This window comes from Camelina sativa, chromosome 19 (assembly GCF_030686135.1).
Source record: "Camelina sativa cultivar CO46 ecotype springtype chromosome 19, ASM3068613v1".
In the NCBI taxonomy this organism is placed as follows: domain Eukaryota; kingdom Viridiplantae; phylum Streptophyta; class Magnoliopsida; order Brassicales; family Brassicaceae; genus Camelina; species Camelina sativa.
The window spans coordinates 1,695,540-1,715,963 of NC_141898.1; the positions used below are offsets into that span (position 1 = coordinate 1,695,540).

The window sequence follows — 20,424 nt, forward strand, 5'->3', positions numbered from 1 at the left end:
GTTCGTTTATTTATCTGTGTTGTATATCGTCGATTGTTTTTAATCTCGTGGAGACGTGGACCAAAATATATTACTCCGTTGTTTCATTCTCAATCTATCTTTTTTAGTATCTTTCTTAATCTTCAGTATTTAGTTAAAAAAAGAGATTAAAAAATTTCGGTTTTAGATGACATGTTCAAATAATATATTTGTTTTCGTCGTAGTAGGATAAAAATTAAAGTCATTTCACGGTCTGTGAATTCAGTTAAAGGTAAGGAATAGTTCTAATTCCTCACTAAAGGTTTTTCATTTGTGAACCAACAAAATAGATCAGGTGCAACCTTATACAGTCCAGGAAAAAAAGAAAAAACCTTACACAGTCCAACATGAAATTACTTAAAAGTTAAAACCAAGCCTTCTCTTGTAGCGTCGAGCTTAAAACATTTTCTGAAAATATATAAAAAAGCAATGAATCAAAAAGAGTTAAGAAATTAAAAAACCAAAGCACATCACTAGATGAAAAGCAAAATACCTCAAAGCAAGAGAGTACATATTCCACGTCAACGTCTGAGATTTGGTGGTGTAGAACAATCCTGATTCTGTTATTAGTAGAGACAATAGTTAGTTATACCATTAATTACATTAATTACTACCGCTAATGGGGCTACTCATCTAGTCCAGGCCTATGGCCCATTAAAAATTCACCATGCAAACTGTATTCGAGTGGAATACAGAAAGTATATGACAAAAAAGAGTGTACATGTACCTGAATGTAGCTTGGGGTAAGACAAGCACACCGACATCTTCCAAGCTCTTACATGCATCTTCTGCTCCAAATTTTGGATCCTCTGGTATATCTACGTATATCTGCACCAGACGATAAGAGTGTGTTAAGAATCATATAATTTCTCAGTATCCTCCTAAGATATAAGCTACGCTACCGGTTACCGGTGTAACCAATCACTCATTTCATCCACTTACAATGTTGGTTTCCACTGCTGCGACGTTTACTCTGAACCGTTCAATCCGGTTCAGTCCTTCTGGTAACGTACGAAATCGAAAACCAAAATTAACACCGGTTAGCACTCTCATATTCAGTTTTAAGATTCCGGATAAGAATATATACACCGGAAAATAACGATTACCTGCCAAGATCTTGGCTTTCTTGTGGTCATCGCCAAGCTTGGGGACGTTTTCATTGAGAGCCACCAATGCTGCGGCGCAGAGCACGCCGACCTGTCTCATTCCTCCGCCTAATGTTTTCCTCAACCACCTTGCCTACATTTCAACAACTAATTACTTGAACCGGACTTTAAAAAATGGTATTCGCCGTTTTAATTCGATTCAGAGCTACAGCTACTTACTTTAGTGATGAACTCTTTGCTTCCCACGATTACCGAACCAACTGGTGCACCTATACCTTCGGACAAACAAATCTAGTGCATCAAAGTGACCGGTTTAGATTTCAACCGTAATTTTATAACAATAAAAAAACGTTACATAGCACGGTTTTAATGATAAGTCATACCGAGACAGAATCTGCTGCTTGAACAATCCTCTTCACCGGAACTCCAAGTGCCTGTGAAATCAAGATCGAAAAAGATCAACTCAAAAGTATAAGCAAATGCATTTAATTATGAAAACGAAGTACATATTGAAATGTTTGTATACTAACCACAGAAGCGTTGAAGATCCTAGCTCCATCGATGTGAAGCTTTAAACCATGTTTCTTGGCAAATTCGCCCACTTTGTCTATATATTCTACAGGCAGGCATCTACCTCCACGGCTACATCAACAGACACCGGATTTGTCAAACGCCAATGTCAAGATAGCAAAGAGTCATATTATACAACCGGAATTTCTAATTCTCTTAAAATATTGTACCTCTGTCTAACCATGACAGCCAAAACCGGTTTTAAAATGATTTGAACTAAACCGAATACTTATTATCTTTTGGCAAGCTAGGTTAAATGTTGTAACCTAAAAATAAGAAACACTTTGCTTGAGTGTTCTCAAGACATATAAGCTTAGTAACCGGATGATGAAGATCTCCTTTCGGACCCCTCACGGCAGCTTCAATAGAACCAATCACCATCGTACCGTCTTCTTCGTTCTTCACCGTCCTCGGATGCACACCACCAAGGCTTGAAACGCCCCCGTTTTCGTATATATGAATGTGAGAGTCATCTCCGAGAATCACTTCACTCCCTCTCTCATCACAATGGATCAACACGCTTATCAGATTCGCCATTGTTCCCGACGGAACAAACATCGCCGCCTCTTTTCCGGCGATCTCAGCCATCTCTTTCTCCAAACGCATGGCGGTTGGATCGCTCCCCAAAACGTCGTCGTCTACTTCCGCTTTTGCCATCGCTGAACGCATCGACTCGGTTGGTTTAGTCACCGTGTCGGACCGGAGATCAACGGTTCTAACTGAAGTTGGCGTTACCATCTTGATTTTGGCTAACTGAGTCGGATTATAACCAAAATATATCAAAATAAAAAGATCCTGTTAGAATTAGACTCGAATAAATAATATAAATACCGAATCACTTGAGTTATCAATTAATCATACCAAGAATTTTTTTCTGTAAAGGCTATGCTTCTTTTGTTTTCTTGGCGAAGTGATGTGTTTCGAGTGACTTAAAATGGGCAAAGAGAGAGAGAGAGTGTTGAGTGATCAAATCGATTACGAAATGACTTCACACAGGGAATCTCAGAGAAATAAGATCAGTCCAACCAAATAAGCGTTACATGCACATAATGACAAATTGGTAAAGTTGTCATAACATTTCTGCCTGATGTCTTCTTATATATAATCTAACATTTTTTTTATTGACATCTCTATTAACTTTTTATGTGAAAGTAAAAGTATTATATGGTAAAATATAATAGAAAAGTTATACTTGGTAAGTAAGAAAATCTGTATTAATATATGGTAAACTATAAGTTATAACTTAGAAGAGAATCTGTATTTTTTTTTTTATAATGAGAATCTGTATTAGTTAACTATAAAGGTTATAATTTATAAGTAAGATGATCTGTATCATATGGTACATTATATAAAAAAGTTAATATATAAGTAAGAAAATCTGTATTATGTAGTAAAGTAGAAGAAAAAAATATAATTTATAAGTAAGAGAATCTGTATTATATGGTAAATTATGAGAAGGTTATAATTTATAAGTAAGAAAATCTGTATTATATGGTAAACTATATAAAAAAGTTATAATTTATAAGTAAGAGAATCTGTTCTGTTAAAAATATATATGAGACCAGTTGTTGTAACATATAGAATTAAATGAATTATTAGTGTTTGCGTGGTCTAATGGATTTATGTCTCATCGCGAACGTGGTTTTGTTTTCAGCAGTTTACTCTGTATTTCTGAAATAGAAAGCAACTACAAAACACACATTTTATATGTGACTATTACTCGACGAATTGTGTATGCGTTGGCTATTTTGGAAAATCATATTGGCACATCCAAAATTCCCCAATACTACAAGTCTACAACTAAATTATGCTCGTATATTAAAACTTCACATCCTCCAAATTCATCTCATAATCTATGAAGAAGATGATTAACATAAACCACATTGACTAATAAGCGCGAGACATGCAACAACAACAACGACACGAGATAGAGTCGTGTATAGTGGGTGTACACTGTACATACGTCATCAAACATCAATCAATTATGTCTTGACTAGCGATGGTATTTTAACGTTTAATGTATCATCATCTATGATGCTTTCGGTTTTGGTTTTGGATAAAGGTATTATTCTATATGAAAAACGTAGAATGATTATCATTTCCTACTTGTTAAATTTAATTGATTGATGATGAAAACAACATTATTGTTGCATCTAATATTTATAATCTAACATCTAATATTTAATCTAACATCTAATATTTATAATCTTCAGAAAACTGAAAGTGTAAATATGTGATTTTTTTTTTGGTGTGAACCAAAGTGGTCTATATATATATATATTGCCTAATAACTAGCCCGGACATGGTTTCTTTTGTTTGGGCGAATCATTGATCAAGAAAATGATATAATTCCGAATAATGTTTTTGTTTGATAAATTCTCAATAATGTTGTTTTCATATCTATGATCTCTACAAATACTATTATATATTCATGTCTAACAAATTTAGTCTCTAATTAAATAGATATACGGGTGGATAAGCATACCATATAAGCTTTAAAGAAATCATTTGAAGACGACACAAATAAGATCTCCGCAAAGACAGGTTATATAAGCCAAACTTAGTATTAAATAAAATCAGGCATCTTAACAACCTTTATAGATGATCCATTATTTACTAATCTAAAGCAGATATATAACTCAATTATTATTAGAGATGGGTTAGGTTATAAACTTATAAAGCATGCCACATGCACATACTTTAATGGACAGACAATTCAATAGTGTAAGAGTTTATCGTAAAAGTCATTTGAAAACTACTTAAAGTCTCTTCTAATAATAAATATAAATAATCACATCAATTATATATACTACGACCTATGTTTATCACTAATTATATACATCGTTTGTGGTCGATAATAAGGCATCTTTACAATAAGGACATGTTGAGCATGTTTTTTTCTGCGTTTGTACTTATAATATGCTATCATGAAATCGTTAAAACTATAGTTTTATAATATGCTTACATAGTACCATTTAGTGCAGGTGATATGTAATTGCACATTAAACAGACAATTAGTACTAATAATTTGCTAAACCGAATAAATTCAACGGCAGTATAACACGTGGAGAAATCTAACGCCGCGGTTAGTTAATCGAGTGCGGTTACTTGCTTGGCTTTTGCTTCTGGAAGCTTGACTTTTTTTTGAAACAGAATACTATTTCAGTTTAACCTCCTCAAACGGAATATTCTCTCTCTCTCTCTCTCTCTCTCTCTCTCTCTCTCTCTCTCTCTCTCTCTCTTTTTATTTTATTTTAGTATTCTGATTCCTCTTATATAAACAAAGCAACCTCTCTGATTCTTGTGAGATTACTCTCAACTAGACGGGAAAAAAAAGAGGAGAATACTCCGATGACCGGAGATTTCGAATTTGAAAATAACTACCAGCTTTGCGACGAGATCGGCCGAGGTCGATTCGGAACCATCACTCGATGTTTCTCACCGGCGACTAAAGAGTTCTACGCATGCAAAACCATCGACAAGCGCGTCCTCATCGACGCGCTAGATCGCGAGTGTATCGAGACGGAGCCGAGGATCATGGCGATGTTACCGCCGCATCCAAACGTCGTCAGGATCTTCGATCTCTTCGAAACGGAGGATTCCCTCGCGATCGTCATGGAACTCGTCGATCCGCCGATAACGATCTACGATAGGCTGATCTCCGCCGGGGGACGGTTATCGGAATCGGAATCCGCCTCGTACGCGAAACAGATCCTCCGCGCGCTCGCTCATTGTCACCGGTGCGGCGTCGTTCACCGGGATGTGAAACCTGACAACGTCTTGGTCGATCTCGCAACCGGCGGAGTTAAGCTCTGCGATTTCGGATCGGCGGTTTGGTTAGGCGGAGAGACGGCGGAGGGAGTCGTGGGAACACCGTATTACGTGGCGCCGGAGGTTGTGATGGGGAGGAAGTACGACGAGAAGGTTGATATATGGAGCGCCGGTGTGGTGATCTACACGATGTTAGCTGGAGAGCCGCCGTTCAACGGTGAGACGGCGGAGGAGATCTTTGAATCGATACTAAGGGGGAATTTGAGGTTTCCGCCGAAGAAATTTGGATCAGTATCAGCAGAAGCGAAGGATCTATTGAGGAAGATGATCTGTCGCGATGTGTCCCGGAGATTTTCTGCCGACGATGCTCTTCGTAAGTTGCTCTCTCTCTCTCTCTCTCTCTCTCTCTCTCTCTCTCTCTCTGTTTTTCAAATTTCAGATTGATTTAATTTTGAGTGTTTAATGAAAATTGTATGCAGGTCATCCATGGGTGATGAACGTTGGAAACCTCCAAAGCAATTAGTTGAATTGAAAGCTCATTACGATATATGATTAGTAGAGTGGTGGTACTGGTACTATAGAGAAGTGTTTTGTGTGTATATATGCTCGATTCGTATCGAGTAGTCAAACGTAGCTGTGTTTTTTTTTTTTAATAACAATCCTACGGTTTTGGCACTAGAGAAAGTTGCGTAATTGATAAGCATTTTGTAATTACGATTCGGAATAAAAATGATTTTGAGATTATGGTTTGTGTCAGTTGTTGGGTCGAAATCCGAATCCGAAAAGATAGATGGTAAAAGAGATATTAGAACAGACTTTATATTGATTGCGCTTGGTGTCGCACTTCCGGCCCGTTTTCAGCGAAATAAATTAGGAAGGTTGTGTTAATTAGTAACTTTTTTTTTGTCGACAATTTTTAATTAGTAACAGTTGTGTTAGATCAAGTTGTATAAATTGATCTAATTATGACAAATAATTATAATTATTCTAAATTATATTAAAGTGTTTAACAAACCACCAATATATGTTGCCAAAAAAATAAAAATAAATAATAACTAAAATAACACAAATATAGTATAGGATCCAATAATGTTAAGTAAAATATTTTATTATTATTATTAATATTATTGGATCCATCAATAGTAAAAAAGAAAATAAGAATCCTAAACCTCCTTTTCACAATCACAAAATCTTAAACCTCTTTTTCACAATCACAAAAACCTAAATGTTTGTTCTATAAATATAATTTATATTTACGATCTAGCAAATCAACGAACATATTTTATTTAATAGTTGATACTTTGATATAAAGAGCAGAGACAAAATGGGCATCACAAATACTTTCGTGACTTTTTTACTCTTGATAATATTGACAGTTTTTATGTCCAATTACAACATCTTGGCTTCAAGTAAGTTTTTATTGCTATGCAGTTAATTTCTAATCATGTTTCATCATTTCAAGAACATTGATATGCATGAGTGTACATAAATAATATAAATATGCATATATATGATATTCATGTGGGCTGATATTGTGGACATACATGCAGAGATCAAACCTACGGGGAGAATTCGTGATTAATGCAAGAATACTTGTTCGGCAGCGTACGAAAACGGTAAATGTAACGCGAATTGTAAAAAAGCTGGGTTCTCATCCGGACGACGTGTTACTTCTTCTCCTTTCATAAACAAATGTTGTTGCAACAAGTGATATACACTAATCTTACCTTGGATTATATGGTTTTTACCTTTTTCATAAATTAAATGAAATTTATTATTATATTTTTAGCAATCAAACATATGTAGTAGTACTATCACCATGCACAAGTCGATTAGCATACTCTTATTGCTAATTATTCAATTATTACGACAAGTTATTGATTTAAATATCGGACTGATGTCATTATTGACACACCGCGTCAAGGTCTTTTTTTTTTGAGAAATTAAAAAAATCATAAATCTTATGTAGATGCTTGGTTTTAACTTTATTAGTGCTAGTAAGGAGAGATGAACCATTGATGTGTGTATGCTCTTGATTCGGATGGTCAACGTAGCTGAGAATTGTTTGAAAATATTTTGTAAACAATTTTGAACAAAAGGGAACTTTAGGAGGTTGGTTTAAAAAGTAAAAATCAGTCTTATAAAAAACTTGGTGAACAAATTCATAGGCGGTGAAAATTTCTAATTTTAATGCAAATGTTTAAAATGGAGTTCAAAGTCTTCTCTAAACTTGTATATGATTCTCAGATAATTCGACAAAATTAGTATAGAATTTTAGTCTAGGATCCAATCAATTTTTTTTTTTTAAGGTCAACCTTTGTTTTTTTTTTTTAAAGGTCAACCTTTGTTTTTAAACAAATGAAAAAAAGAAGAAGTTCTATATGTAAGAATAGTCATAAAAACAAAAATATCTTTTAGTCACCAAAAATATTGTTTAGTATATGTGGAAGAACCACCAATGTTAAGAAATAATTTTTAGTCAAAAATATATTATTAGCATCTATTAAAGATGCATCAATGGTAACTAAAAAGAATTGTAATTTGTTTTTTGAACCACAAAATCCCAAATGCTCTATTTATAGAGCATGCACTTACAATCTAGAAAATCACATAACAGATTTATCCAATATTATACTTCATTATAATTGATAACTTGATATATACAGTATACTACACGCAAGAAAATGGGCATCACAAATACTTCATTGATTTTTTTACTCTTGATAGTATTGGCAGCTTCTTTGTCGAGTTACAATGTCTTGGCTTCAGGTAACATTTTTATCTATATGTTGTTGTTTGCTAATATAGGTTTCATCATTTGAAAGAAAGAACATTGATATATATATATATATATATACATATCTATATATGATTGTATATGATATTCATGAATTTGTGGTGACTTTGTGGATATGTAGAGATCAAACCAACAGGAAGAATCGATGATATGTGCAAGACTACTTGTTCGCCAACGTACGGAAATGGTAAATGTGGGGCTGACTGTAGGAAGACTGGGTTTGCATCCGGACAATGTGCTACTTCTGGTCCTTTCGAAAACAAATGTTGTTGCACCAAATGATAAAAACCAATCTTTATCTTTGCAATTAGCATTGATATGTGTTTTTTGTTTTTTGTTTTGATTTGCCATGAACCAAAAATGCAATAAAAAAAGATATAATTATATTATCTTATGTCTTTCTAATCAAAAATACCAAGTATACACTCTATATCAGTCTATCCAACTATCACAGTGCACAAGTTTTTTTTAAAGAGAAATTATATTAAAAAAAAAAATCATAAACTTTATTTAGATATATGCTTGGTTTAACTTTATTTAGTCTCTAATTATTTTCCTAGTTACTAAGATGGTTTATAAGTCGAGTTACAATGCTATGGAGGAAGTAATTAAGAGAATGTGCTTATATTTTAATATATGAAGCAATTGGCTTATGGTTATGGTTAATCAACACTAAAACTAGTGTAAAAGTTTTATATATCCATCATAATGATGTTCACATTCATATAAAAGTTTTTAAAATTGTCTAAAGAAGAACGCATATGGTGTAGTTAAGATTCATGACATGTTTACTTTAATTAGTGCTAGCTAGTAAGGAGAGATGAGCCATCAATGTGTGTGTATGCTCGATTCGGATGGTCAACATAGCTGAGCCATTGTCCATTGATGTGTGTAGTATGCTTGGTTTGGATGGTCAGAGTTGTTTGAAAACATTTTGTAAACGATTGTGAATAAATTATCTTTAGGAGGGTAGTTTAAAAAGGTAAAAACTCATCTAAAACTTGGAAAATTTCACCAAAAAAAATTCATCAACTGCATGGATGCGGTGGAAATTTCTAATTTTCAATGAAAATGCTCAAAATGGAGTTCTTACTATTTTCTAGACATGTATATGATTCTCAGATAATTTGATAAAGTTAGTATATGATTTTATTTTAGCATCCGGTCAACCTTATTTTTTTTTCTAAAAGGTTAACCTTAGTTTTTAAACAAATTAAAAAAAAAAGTTTTGTATGTAAAAATAGTCATAAAAATTTAAATATCTTCTAGTCAGAAAAAATATTGTTTAGTATTTGTGGAAGAGCCAGCAATGTTAAGAAATATATTATTAGTATATATGAAAGAAGCATCAATGGTAACAAAAAAAGAATTGTAAACTTTTTTTTTGAACCCCAAAAACCTAAATGCCCTATAAATAGAGCTTGCAATTACAATCTAAAAAATCACATAACAGATTTGTCCAATATTATACTATATTATAGTAGATAACTTGATATATAGAGTATACTACAATCAAGAAAATGTGCATCACAAAGACTTCAGTGACCTTTTTACTCTTGATAGTATTGGCAGCTTCTTTGTCGAGTTACAACGTCTTGGCTTCAGGTAACATTTTTATTTCTATGCTGTTTTTTACTAATGTAAGTTTCATCATTTTAAATCAAAGAACATTGACATATCCATAATCTATATATGATTGTATATGATATTTATGCATGTGTGGTGACTTTGTGGATATGCAGAGATCAAACCAACAGGGAGAATCGATGATATGTGTCCGACTACTTGTTCGGCAACGTACGGGAATGGTAAATGTAAGGTAGACTGTATGAAGGTTGGGTTTGCATCCGGACAATGTGCTACTTCTGATATTTTTAAAAACAAATGTTGTTGCACCAAGTGATCATAAAAACCAATATTTGTCTTTGCAATTGGCATTGATAATATGTTTTTTTTTTTTTTTTTGCCATGATGAACCACAAATGCAATAAAATTATAATATAATTATCTTATTTTATGTCTTTCTAATCAAAAGTACCAAGTATACACTCTATATAAGTCTATTCAACTATCACCATGCATAAGTTTTATTTTTAAGAGAAATTCTATATAAAAAAATCATAAAATTTATTTAGATATATGCTTGGTTTAATTTTATTTAGATTCTAATTATTTTCCTAGTTACTAAGACGATTTTTAAGAAATCCAAAAATTTCCTTACTCTCTGTTATGGAAAACAATATTATTGTGTGTTTGATATACATATTTTAAGAACAAAATACTCTAACCATAGTGGGATTGAGACTTAAAAACAATTGCACAATAATCATTGTTACATATGTAAATAATAAGTCATTCATGGATGATGATCAATTTAAATAGGAGACAACAAAAGCAATTAATTATTTGCAGCTATGTGGTTTCGATATGATTAATGTTTAATTAGAGTAAATTAAGAGTGTGGCAATATATATATAAGTATGCTCGATTCTAATAGAGTTGATTGATCTAGACAAGAATTTTCTTGTTCGTAAATGCTATGGAGGAAGTAATTAAGAGAATGTGCTTATATTTTAATATATGAAGCAATTGGCTTATGGTTATGGTTAATCAACACTAAAACTCTGATGCGTACTTTTATATATCCATCATAATGATGTTCACATTCATAAAAAAGTTTTTAAAATCGTCTAAAGAAGAACGCATATGGTGTAGTTAAGATTCATGACATGTTTACTTTAATTAGTGCTAGCTAGTAAGGAGAGATGAGTCATCGATGTGTGTGTATGCTCGATTCGGATGGTCAACATAGCTGAGCCATTGTCCATTGATGTGTGTGGTATGCTTGGTTTGGATGGTCAGAGTTGTTTGAAAACATTTTGTAAACGATTGTGAATAAATTATCTTTAGGAGGGTAGTTTAAAAAAGTAAAAACTCATCTAAAACTTGGAAAATTTCACCAAAAAAAATTCATCAACTGCATGGATGCGGTGGAAATTTCTAATTTTCAATGAAAATGTTCAAAATGGAGTTCTTACTATTTTCTAGACATGTATATGATTCTCAGATAATTTGATAAAGTTAGTATATGATTTTATTTTAGCATCCGGTCATCCTTATTTTTTTTTCTAAAAGGTTAACCTTAGTTTTTAAACAAATTAAAAAAAAGTTTTGTATGTAAAAATAGTCATAAAAATTTAAATATCTTCTAGTCAGAAAAAATATTGTTTAGTACTTGTGGAAGAGCCAGCAATGTTAAGAAATATATTATTAGTATATATGAAAGAAGCATCAATGGTAACAAAAAAAGAATTGTAAACTTTTTTTTTGAACCCCAAAAACCTAAATGCCTTATAAATAGAGCTTGCAATTACAATCTAAAAAATCACATAACAGATTTGTCCAATATTATACTATATTATAGTAGATAACTTGATATATAGAGACTTCAGTGACCTTTTTACTCTTGATAGTATTGGCAGCTTCTTTGTCGAGTTACAACGTCTTGGCTTCAGGTAACATTTTTATTTCTATGCTGTTTTTTACTAATGTAAGTTTCTATCATTTTAAATCAAAGAACATTGACATATCCATAATCTATATATGATTGTATATGATATTTATGCATGTGTGGTGACTTTGTGGATATGCAGAGATCAAACCAACAGGGAGAATCGATGATATGTGTCCGACTACTTGTTCGGCAACGTACGGGAATGGTAAATGTAAGGTAGACTGTATGAAGGTTGGGTTTGCATCCGGAAAATGTGCTACTTCTGATATTTTTAAAAACAAATGTTGTTGCACCAAGTGATCATAAAAACCAATATTTGTCTTTGCAATTGGCATTGATAATATGTTTTTTTTTTTTTTGCCATGATGAACCACAAATGCAATAAAATTATAATATAATTATCCTATTTTATGTCTTTCTAATCAAAAGTACCAAGTATACACTCTATATAAGTCTATTCAACTATCACCATGCATAAGTTTTATTTTTAAGAGAAATTCTATATAAAAAAATCATAAAATTTATTTAGATATATGCTTGGTTTAATTTTATTTAGATTCTAATTATTTTCCTAGTTACTAAGATGATTTTTAAGAAATCCAAAAATTTCCTTACTCTCTGTTATGGAAAACAATATTATTGTGTGTTTGATATACATATTTTAAGAACAAAATACTCTAACCATAGTGGGATTGAGACTTAAAAACAATTGCACAATAATCATTGTTACATATGTAAATAATAAGTCATTCATGGATGATGATCAACTTTAATAGGAGATGACAAAAGCAATTAATTATTTGCAGCTATGTGGTTTCGATATGATTAAGGTTTAATTAGAGTAAATTATGAGTGTGGCAATGTATATATAAGTATGCTCGATTTTAATAGAGTTGATTGATCTAGACAAGAATTTTCTTGTTCGTAAATGCTATGAAGGAAGTAATTAAGAGAATGTGCTTATATTTTAATATATGAAGCAATTGGCTTATGGTTATGGTTAATCAACACTAAAACTCTGATGCGTACTTTTATATATCCATCATAATAATGTTCACATTCATATAAAAGTTTTTAAAATCGTCTAAAGAAGAACGCATATGGTGTAGTTAAGATGCACGACATGTTTACTTTAATTAGTGCTAGCTAGTAAGGAGAGATGAGCCATCGATGTGTGTGTATGCTCGATTCGGATGGTCAACATAGCTGAGCCATTGTCCATTGATGTGTGTGGTATGCTTGGTTTGGATGGTCAGAGTTGTTTGAAAACATTTTGTAAACGATTGTGAACAAATTATCTTTAGGAGGGTAGTTTAAAAAAGTAAAAATTCATCTAAAACTTGGAAAATTTCACCAAAAAAAATTCATCAACTGCATGGATGCGGTGGAAATTTCTAATTTTCAATGAAAATGCTCAAAATGGAGTTCTTACTATTTTCTAGACATGTATATGATTCTCAGATAATTTGATAAAGTTAGTATATGATTTTATTTTAGCATCCGGTTAACCTTATTTTTTTTTTCTAAAAGGTTAACCTTAGTTTTTAAACAAATTAAAAAAAAGTTTTGTATGTAAAAATAGTCATAAAAATTTAAATATCTTCTAGTCAGAAAAAATATTGTTTAGTATTTGTGGAAGAGCCAACAATGTTAAGAAATATATTATTAGTATATATGAAAGAAGCATCAATGATAACAAAAAAAGAATTGTAAACTTTTTTTTTGAACCCCAAAAACCTAAATGCCCTATAAATAGAGCTTGCAATTACAATCTAAAAAATCACATAACAGATTTGTCCAATATTATACTATATTATAGTAGATAACTTGATATATAGAGTATACTACAATCAAGAAAATGTGCATCACAAAGACTTCAGTGACCTTTTTACTCTTGATAGTATTGGCAGCTTCTTTGTCGAGTTACAACGTCTTGGCTTCAGGTAACATTTTTATTTCTATGCTGTTTTTTACTAATGTAAGTTTCATCATTTTAAATCAAAGAACATTGACATATCCATAATCTATATATGATTGTATATGATATTTATGCATGTGTGGTGACTTTGTGGATATGCAGAGATCAAACCAACAGGGAGAATCGATGATATGTGCCCGACTACTTGTTCGTCAACGTACGGGAATGGTAAATGTAAGGTAGACTGTATGAAGGTTGGGTTTGCATCCGGACAATGTGCTACTTCTGATATTTTTAAAAACAAATGTTGTTGCACCAAGTGATCATAAAAACCAATATTTGTCTTTGCAATTAGCATTGATAATATGTTTTTTTCTTTTTGCCATGATGAACCACAAATGCAATAATATTATAATATAATTATCTTATTTTATGTCTTTCTAATCAAAAGTACCAAGTATACACTCTATATAAGTCTATTCAACTATCACCATGCACAAGTTTTATTTTTAAGAGAAATTCTATATAAAAAAAATCATAAAATTTATTTAGATATATGCTTGGTTTAATTTTATTTAGATTCTAATTATTTTCCTAGTTACTAAGATGATTTTTAAGAAATCCAAAAATTTCCTTACTCTCTGTTATGGAAAACAATATTATTGTGTGTTTGATATACATATTTTAAGAACAAAATACTCTAACCATAGTGGGATTGGGACTTAAAAACAATTGCACAATAATCATTGTTACATATGAAAATAATAAGTCATCCATGGATGATGATCAACTTTAATAGGAGATGACAAAAGCAATTAATTATTTGCAGCTATGTGGTTTCGATATGATTAAGGTTTAATTAGAGTAAATTAAGAGTGTGGCAATGTATATATAAGTATGCTCGATTTTAATAGAGTTGATTGATCTAGACAAGAATTCGTAAATGCTATGGAGGAAGTAATTAAGAGAATGTGCTTATATTGTAATATATGAAGCAATTGGCTTATGGTTATGGTTAATCAACACTTAAATTCTAATGCGTACTTTTATATATCCATCATAATAATGTTCACATTCATATAAAAGTTTTGAAATCGTCTAAAGAAAAATGCATATGGTATAGTTAAGATTCATGACATATTTATTTTAATTAGTGCTAGCTAGTAAGAAGGGTGGATTCGCATTCTGACAATGTGCTACTTGTGATATTTTTGCAAACAAATGTTTGTTGCACCAAGTGATCATCAAAACCAATTGTCTTTTCATTTAGCATTGATATGTTTTTTTGTTTTCTCTCTTTTAATTTGCCATGATGAACCCCAAATACAATTAAAAAAAAACATATTCTAATTATTTTATTCTATGTCTTTCTAATCAAAAGAACCAAATATACACTACATCATCCATATCCGACTGTCACCATGCTAATCGAGTCGCATCATTAGTATTAGATGTGTGTAACAATTTCTCTAAACTAGTAAAATAAAAACTGGTAATTAAAAAAGAGAGATCTTTATAAATAAAAAAAATAGAAAAGAGAGAGATATTTATCTTGGTTCGACTAGGAGAAATATCTTTTTCTTGGTTCAAAAGGAATATACGATTTATCCCAATCCGGTTTAGATCCGTTTCCAAACCGGTTGGTTTAGTCACAATCGTTCGAGATAAGACTACGTTACCACCATCTTCGTCTACACACTCTGCAACACACCTCTCAACTCAACTCACCTTACCATGTTTTCTCTCAAATCCTCAATCTCATCCTCGCCTTTCACACAATCCACTACTCATGGATTATTCACTAACCCGAATACCCGACCCGTTAATCCGTTACCACGTACCGTTTCCTTTACCGTAACCGCTTCAATGATACCCAGAAAAGGCTCAGCCAACATGATTCCCAAAAACCCTCCGGCTAAGCGACAGCTTTACCAACCATTCCGACCACCGTCATCTCCGATTCCACCTCAGTTCCGTTCACTCGATTCCGCCGGTAAAATCGAAATCCTCTCCGGTCGATTAGCTCTCTGGTTCGAATACGCACCACTCATCTCTTCTCTCTACTCCGATGGCTTAATTCCTCCCAACATCGAAGAGCTCACAGGTATCACAAGCATCGAACAGAACCGTCTTATCGTCGGCGCGAAAGTTCGTGACTCGATTCTTCAATCTCTCCATGAGCCGGAGCTCATCGCCGCGTTCGACACCGGCGGTGCAGAGCTTCTCTACGAGATTCGTCTCCTCAGCAATACGCAGCGTGTTGCGGCGGCCACGTTCATCATCGATCGCAATATTGATTCCAAAGGCGCGCAAGATTTGGCGCGAGCCATTAAGGATTACCCTAGCCGACGCGGAGACGTTGGTTGGTTGGATTTTGATTACAATTTACCAGGAGATTGTCTCGCCTACTTGTATTACAGGCAGAGCAGAGAGAACAAGAACCCATCGGAACAGAGAACCACAACGCTTCTACAAGCATTGGATGTTGCTCAATCCGAAAAGGCCAAGAACAAGTTAAACAAGGACCTATATGGGGAGAAGGAAGAAGATAAGGAGAAGGAGAAGAAAGAGGAGGTCGTAGCTGTTCGGGTTCCGGTGGTGAGGCTTAAGTTTGGAGAAGTAGCAGGAGCGAGCTCGGTGATAGTTTTGCCCGTTTGTAAAGCATCGGAAGGGGAAAAGAAGATTCTTGAAGCTCCAATGGAGATCATAGCTGGAGGAGATTTCAAGGTGGTTGAGGCTGAGAAAGGATGGAGGAGATGGGTTGTGCTTCCTGCTTGGAACCCAGTGGCAGCCATTGGGAAAGGCGGTGTAGCTGTTTCTTTCAGGGATGATAGAAAAGTACTGCCTTGGGACGGGAAAGAGGAGCCTTTACTGGTTGTCACCGATAGGGAGAGGAATGCAGTGGAGGCTGATGACGGGTATTACCTCGTGGTAGCTGAGAACGGGCTGAAGCTAGAGAAAGGATCAGAGCTGAAGGCGAGAGAGGTGAAGAAGAGTTTAGGGATGGTTTTGTTGGTGGTGAGGCCGCCAAGAGAAGATGATGATGATTGGCAGACGAGTCATGAAAACTAGGACTGATATATAGAATCAACAATACCCATATCCTATCCTGTAATAGATTACTGAGTGATATATAATCATGTAAAATTTTTGGATAAAGTTGGAAACTTTTTGGTTCTAAGACACAATCAGAAACAGAGCACGATTTTCTCTATTTGCATTCTAGTTCCTGTCTTAGTGTAAAACATCCTACGAATCAGACTTTTTTAGATTGGTAAATGTTTTATTAACCGAGCCATTGCTGTGCACGGCGTTCACCGCTGGCTCCAACTGAGCTCCGGATGCTCATTTTCTCATTGGCGTATTTATCCTGAAGCGCTTCAAAAGCTGTCACGTCGAGTTTTCCTGTGACTGATTTGCCTTGCTTCCTACGGAGATGTTGTTCACGAACAGAAGCCCAGAGTTTCTCCACTGCTTGTCTCTGTTGTGATGTGAACCTTGACACGTTCTCAAAGGCATGTTTCACCAATATGTCTATAACAGTTTGGCACCTGAAAATTAATCCAATCATTCCTCAATTTAGCAGTTCTGACATAATAACAAGTTCAATGCTATGTATTCAGTTCAATGGATCATGTGAATCATGGAAGTGTTCTTACCATGGAACTTTGTAACGGCGTGCAGCAATCTCCAAGCATGTAATCAAAGCTTCTCTTTTTGACCTGAGAAACCTCTTGTTCTCGTCGGCATCTGCATCTTCATTTGGTCTCCTTATCTTTGTTTTACAATTTTTCTTTCCGGAACTGGGAATCAAGGCATCGAGCCCAAAGGGATCAGACTTGACATTTTCATTATCTCCAGCTGAAGCAGCTTCAGCCACGTCCTGTGTTGTCTGGCCATCTCGGTTGTCCTTCAGCGCCGCTTCTTCAAGAATAGCAGCTTCTTCCACATCATCCTCCTCAGTTGAAACCGGAAGATCAAATATAGCCTCCTTTATTCGAGTAGCAGTCTTGGAAAACTACACGAAAAAACAATGTAAATGAGACACTATGACAACCTCAAAGGATAACTATCAAGACAACAATATCCATATTACAGGTCATAACATAGTAACGGAGGCAATCTATATTCTAAAAGTACGCAACTAAAGCCAGACATAGTCCAAAATATTGGTATAAGTCAGAGACTAAGGTAACACAAAATTCTTACCACAAAGCTGTCATCAGTGAAGAGGTCATTAGCCACAACTGCTTTGTATGTCCATATGGTCAGCAGATTCTTCTGGCTTTTATCAAGGCACTGATTGAAAACAAAAGATAAGAACTTTCATAAAAATCTGCCCCTTCTGCTCTAATGATTTAGTTCAATATCTTCAACCATGAATTTTTATTTGTTTACCTCGACAACATCTTGTGCTGCTGAGAACAATGCATGAAAGTCTGCTCGAACCAATCGATCTGTACAAGGAGTGTTAGACGACATGGCAGCTTCAAGTATGGCAATGAAGTAGCTGCTTGTTTCTGGCTTCACACTTCCAGCTTGGATCAGCCGTATCGCAAGCTTTGAGGCTTTGGAGAATTTGGAAGGGTTCTTGATGTGAGATGTTATCTTCTGCATCGCTTCAATCACTTGTTCCTCTGATGCATCAGTTGATGTCTTGAACTGTAGACGCTTTTTAGGGGCTGCACCAATTATATTAAAGATTTATTACAAGTTGATGGTTACATTCTTATTCTAACTTGTGAAGCGTATAAGTTCAAGTAGCTAAAACACTACCTTCCGGTTCTGGTTCTGGTTCCCGTGTAGATACTGCTGGTTTTGATCGCTTAAGTGCGCTCTTGAGAACAGGAGGAGCTGTTACATTTGAGCACTAAATCAGATCAGTAAGAGATAGACTTAAAAAAATAGAGCACTAAATTAGGGTTTTTAAAAAAAAAGGTTCACAGCCCTAATCATCAATGTAAAACAGAGATTTCAAGAAAGCTGAAGAAGTAAGTTCAAAGCAGGAAACAAGAAGAGACGCCAAAATCAAAGAGAAAAAAATTATTAAAAACGAAATCAAATTCAGATTAAATAAAGCTAACCTGAAACATTGGGTGCAGCAGATTCATGTGGCTTCGATCGCTTCAGGGCACTCTTGAGAACCAGAGTCGGAGCTGAAGAGGAAGTTTCATTCTTCGACTCATCTAGTTTTGGAGAAATTGGTAGCTCTTGCTGCTGAGCGGAAGAAGGAGGTGGCAGCCCGGAGAATAAATTGTCCGCCATCTCTCTCTCTCTCTCTCTCTCTGGTTCGTCGACGGAGACGAAGACAGGAGGAGGAGCCTAAACTGACTTGTGTTCGCCTTTTGGGCCTTTTATGAAATATTCTCGGCCCAATTAGTTTTACGTAACCCATTAACGATATTGTGACTCTGAGATGTGTGGGGGAATTGGGATGATGAAAGTAATTTTTTTTGTTTTTGTTCCATATTCAGATTTATTTTGTAGTCTCTTACCATTGAACTCCATACCTTCAAAGACTCATATTAGCTTTCAAATCATCAACTAGTGCCACAAGTGTTAACTAAAGTACCTCTTTTTTTTTTTTTTTTTTTTTGACAAACTAAAGTACCTCTAATTTTACAAATTTATTAATGATAACAGAGATAAGACTTGTTAAAGTGTATAGTAATAGTAAAGAACACAAAACAAAATCATACAATCGGTATATACAGTTTATTTTTACACTATTAATTCTTTTTGTTTCATTATTGTGTGCGGTTTATGTAGTCCCGAGGAGTTCAACCACCCTTTGGCTTTTTTGTCTACCTCCATTTAATTAATCAACAAATAATGTTTTAGCTATATTTATACATAAATAATGTTTTAGTTGAGAGTTGTTGAGTAGCAAAAAAAAGAACAGTACTAGAAAAGACTAAAGTAAACGACTTGTAAATTTTTAATAATTTAGTTTTACTTTGGACATAATAAAATTTCGAAAATATTTATATATACATATATACAACAATATATGTAAAAAAAAAAACAATATGTGGGTATGTATGCATATCAAGTTACAATCGAAGGCGATGATAGATTAGCCTTTACCTTAGACAAATGGATAATAATAATATGATACGGAGGTGGCTGCAAAGATTGGTTAATTTTGCCATGTTGAGAGGAGTCACTGAGATATAGATACATTAATTAGAAAAACCTATTTTTGACATGCTACTAGTAAGTCGTAACTTTTAATAAGTATGCTTTGATCCATCAATACATAATCTCCTAGTTAAGTTTCTTACGATGCATGCGTGTATGCATATACTCTATATTATTCCCACCAAATATATTATTCTTAACCTGAAATGATTTTTAACATTAAAAAGTCATACATATTTGTGTAAGCAGTGTAAACTCAGTTTAAATTGTGTTTTTGATTTTTATAAGAAGTTTTAGAGGACTTCCATAATCAAATATGGAAACAAATTCTTATATTCAAAGGGAAAACTATATATGGTATTAAAACGTAAAGTTTGAAAAGGATCTGGAAACCGAAAATCATTTGTTATAACGTTTTTGTATGTATTTTCAAAATTTAAGGTATATAATGTTTTCTTGGTAAGTTTACACTTGGAAACGTCCACATACACAGTGTGAAGGTTTCAATAGAAGTCATTTCCTTCAAGTATCCAATTATATATGCTGTTGTAGATTCGATTTAAATATATTTCGATCCAATGAACACTAC

The 20,424-nt window shown here is 33.7% G+C and overlaps 7 protein-coding genes and 2 pseudogenes across 12 annotated transcripts; 7 read left to right on the forward strand and 2 right to left on the reverse strand.

The window, feature by feature from the left end:
• Positions 1-239: 239 nt before the first annotated feature.
• On the reverse strand, positions 240-2,767 carry LOC104764079 (putative low-specificity L-threonine aldolase 2). Of its 4 annotated transcripts, none has more exons than XR_015591586.1 (10): positions 2,556-2,694; positions 1,978-2,447; positions 1,655-1,766; positions 1,508-1,558; positions 1,344-1,399; positions 1,125-1,257; positions 961-1,019; positions 746-846; positions 512-578; positions 240-426 (listed from the first exon to the last, which is right to left on the reverse strand). XR_015591586.1 is itself a non-coding variant. In XM_087503011.1 (10 exons), exons 2-10 carry the CDS (start codon positions 1,876-1,878, stop codon positions 415-417), a joined length of 621 nt encoding a protein of 206 aa, XP_087359137.1. In that variant the 5' UTR covers positions 1,879-2,447; positions 2,556-2,767; the 3' UTR covers positions 240-414. The 4 variants fall into 4 exon arrangements, 3 of the variants coding, with proteins under 3 accessions (XP_087359137.1, XP_010485829.1, XP_087359138.1); XM_087503011.1 differs by having other exon boundaries at positions 1,344-1,415; positions 1,865-2,447; positions 2,556-2,767; XM_010487527.3 differs by having other exon boundaries at positions 1,344-1,415.
• Positions 2,768-3,412: 645 nt separating this feature from the next.
• LOC104764080 (phosphoenolpyruvate carboxylase kinase 2) lies at positions 3,413-6,209 on the forward strand. Its single transcript, XM_010487529.3, has 2 exons — positions 3,413-5,838; positions 5,945-6,209. The coding sequence occupies exons 1-2, from the start codon at positions 5,046-5,048 to the stop codon at positions 5,986-5,988; spliced, it is 837 nt and encodes a 278-aa protein (XP_010485831.1). The 5' UTR covers positions 3,413-5,045; the 3' UTR covers positions 5,989-6,209.
• A 438-nt stretch (positions 6,210-6,647) lies between these two features.
• Positions 6,648-7,264, forward strand: LOC109130994 (defensin-like protein 43; annotated as a pseudogene). Its single transcript, XR_015590462.1, has 2 exons — positions 6,648-6,874; positions 7,016-7,264. The product of XR_015590462.1 is annotated as a defensin-like protein 43 (transcript).
• An 831-nt stretch (positions 7,265-8,095) lies between these two features.
• On the forward strand, positions 8,096-8,651 carry LOC109131000 (defensin-like protein 43). Its single transcript, XM_019241262.2, has 2 exons — positions 8,096-8,234; positions 8,384-8,651. Exons 1-2 carry the CDS (start codon positions 8,150-8,152, stop codon positions 8,542-8,544), a joined length of 246 nt encoding a protein of 81 aa, XP_019096807.1. The 5' UTR covers positions 8,096-8,149; the 3' UTR covers positions 8,545-8,651.
• A 1,077-nt stretch (positions 8,652-9,728) lies between these two features.
• Positions 9,729-10,274, forward strand: LOC109130996 (defensin-like protein 43). The gene is made up of 2 exons (XM_019241258.2): positions 9,729-9,867; positions 10,005-10,274. Exons 1-2 carry the CDS (start codon positions 9,783-9,785, stop codon positions 10,163-10,165), a joined length of 246 nt encoding a protein of 81 aa, XP_019096803.1. The 5' UTR covers positions 9,729-9,782; the 3' UTR covers positions 10,166-10,274.
• Positions 10,275-11,061: 787 nt separating this feature from the next.
• Positions 11,062-12,182, forward strand: LOC109130765 (defensin-like protein 43 pseudogene; annotated as a pseudogene). Its single transcript, XR_015591618.1, has 3 exons — positions 11,062-11,119; positions 11,706-11,777; positions 11,916-12,182. The product of XR_015591618.1 is annotated as a defensin-like protein 43 pseudogene (transcript).
• Positions 12,183-13,584: 1,402 nt separating this feature from the next.
• LOC147920053 (defensin-like protein 43) lies at positions 13,585-14,127 on the forward strand. The gene is made up of 2 exons (XM_087500409.1): positions 13,585-13,719; positions 13,857-14,127. Exons 1-2 carry the CDS (start codon positions 13,635-13,637, stop codon positions 14,015-14,017), a joined length of 246 nt encoding a protein of 81 aa, XP_087356535.1. The 5' UTR covers positions 13,585-13,634; the 3' UTR covers positions 14,018-14,127.
• A 1,301-nt stretch (positions 14,128-15,428) lies between these two features.
• LOC104764082 (rubisco accumulation factor 1.2, chloroplastic) lies at positions 15,429-16,908 on the forward strand. Its single transcript, XM_010487531.2, has one exon. The coding sequence runs from the start codon at positions 15,429-15,431 to the stop codon at positions 16,764-16,766; it is 1,338 nt and encodes a 445-aa protein (XP_010485833.2). The 3' UTR covers positions 16,767-16,908.
• Positions 16,802-19,104, reverse strand: LOC104767327 (uncharacterized). Its single transcript, XM_087503014.1, has 6 exons — positions 18,779-19,104; positions 18,471-18,548; positions 18,093-18,376; positions 17,904-17,993; positions 17,354-17,712; positions 16,802-17,245 (listed from the first exon to the last, which is right to left on the reverse strand). Exons 1-6 carry the CDS (start codon positions 18,957-18,959, stop codon positions 16,981-16,983), a joined length of 1,257 nt encoding a protein of 418 aa, XP_087359140.1. The 5' UTR covers positions 18,960-19,104; the 3' UTR covers positions 16,802-16,980.
• Between the last annotated feature and the right edge of the window lie 1,320 nt (positions 19,105-20,424).

Coding starts and splice junctions, on each gene's coding strand:
- LOC109130996 (XM_019241258.2), top strand. CDS start 9,783: ATGTGCATCACAAAGACTTCAGTGACCTTTTTACTCTTGATAGTATTG. Junction 9,868..10,004: donor TTACAACGTCTTGGCTTCAG/GTAACATTTTTA, acceptor GTGGATATGCAG/AGATCAAACCAACAGGGAGA.
- LOC104764079 (XM_010487527.3), bottom strand. CDS start 2,432: ATGGTAACGCCAACTTCAGTTAGAACCGTTGATCTCCGGTCCGACACG. Junction 1,767..1,977: donor CTTGAGAACACTCAAGCAAA/GTGTTTCTTATT, acceptor CTGTTGATGTAG/CCGTGGAGGTAGATGCCTGC. Junction 1,559..1,654: donor GGATCTTCAACGCTTCTGTG/GTTAGTATACAA, acceptor TTGATTTCACAG/GCACTTGGAGTTCCGGTGAA.
- LOC104767327 (XM_087503014.1), bottom strand. CDS start 18,959: ATGGCGGACAATTTATTCTCCGGGCTGCCACCTCCTTCTTCCGCTCAG. Junction 18,549..18,778: donor TGCTGCACCCAATGTTTCAG/GTTAGCTTTATT, acceptor CAAATGTAACAG/CTCCTCCTGTTCTCAAGAGC. Junction 17,246..17,353: donor CGCCGTTACAAAGTTCCATG/GTAAGAACACTT, acceptor ATTAATTTTCAG/GTGCCAAACTGTTATAGACA.
- LOC147920053 (XM_087500409.1), top strand. CDS start 13,635: ATGTGCATCACAAAGACTTCAGTGACCTTTTTACTCTTGATAGTATTG. Junction 13,720..13,856: donor TTACAACGTCTTGGCTTCAG/GTAACATTTTTA, acceptor GTGGATATGCAG/AGATCAAACCAACAGGGAGA.
- LOC104764082 (XM_010487531.2), top strand. CDS start 15,429: ATGTTTTCTCTCAAATCCTCAATCTCATCCTCGCCTTTCACACAATCC.
- LOC104764080 (XM_010487529.3), top strand. CDS start 5,046: ATGACCGGAGATTTCGAATTTGAAAATAACTACCAGCTTTGCGACGAG. Junction 5,839..5,944: donor TTCTGCCGACGATGCTCTTC/GTAAGTTGCTCT, acceptor AATTGTATGCAG/GTCATCCATGGGTGATGAAC.
- LOC109131000 (XM_019241262.2), top strand. CDS start 8,150: ATGGGCATCACAAATACTTCATTGATTTTTTTACTCTTGATAGTATTG. Junction 8,235..8,383: donor TTACAATGTCTTGGCTTCAG/GTAACATTTTTA, acceptor GTGGATATGTAG/AGATCAAACCAACAGGAAGA.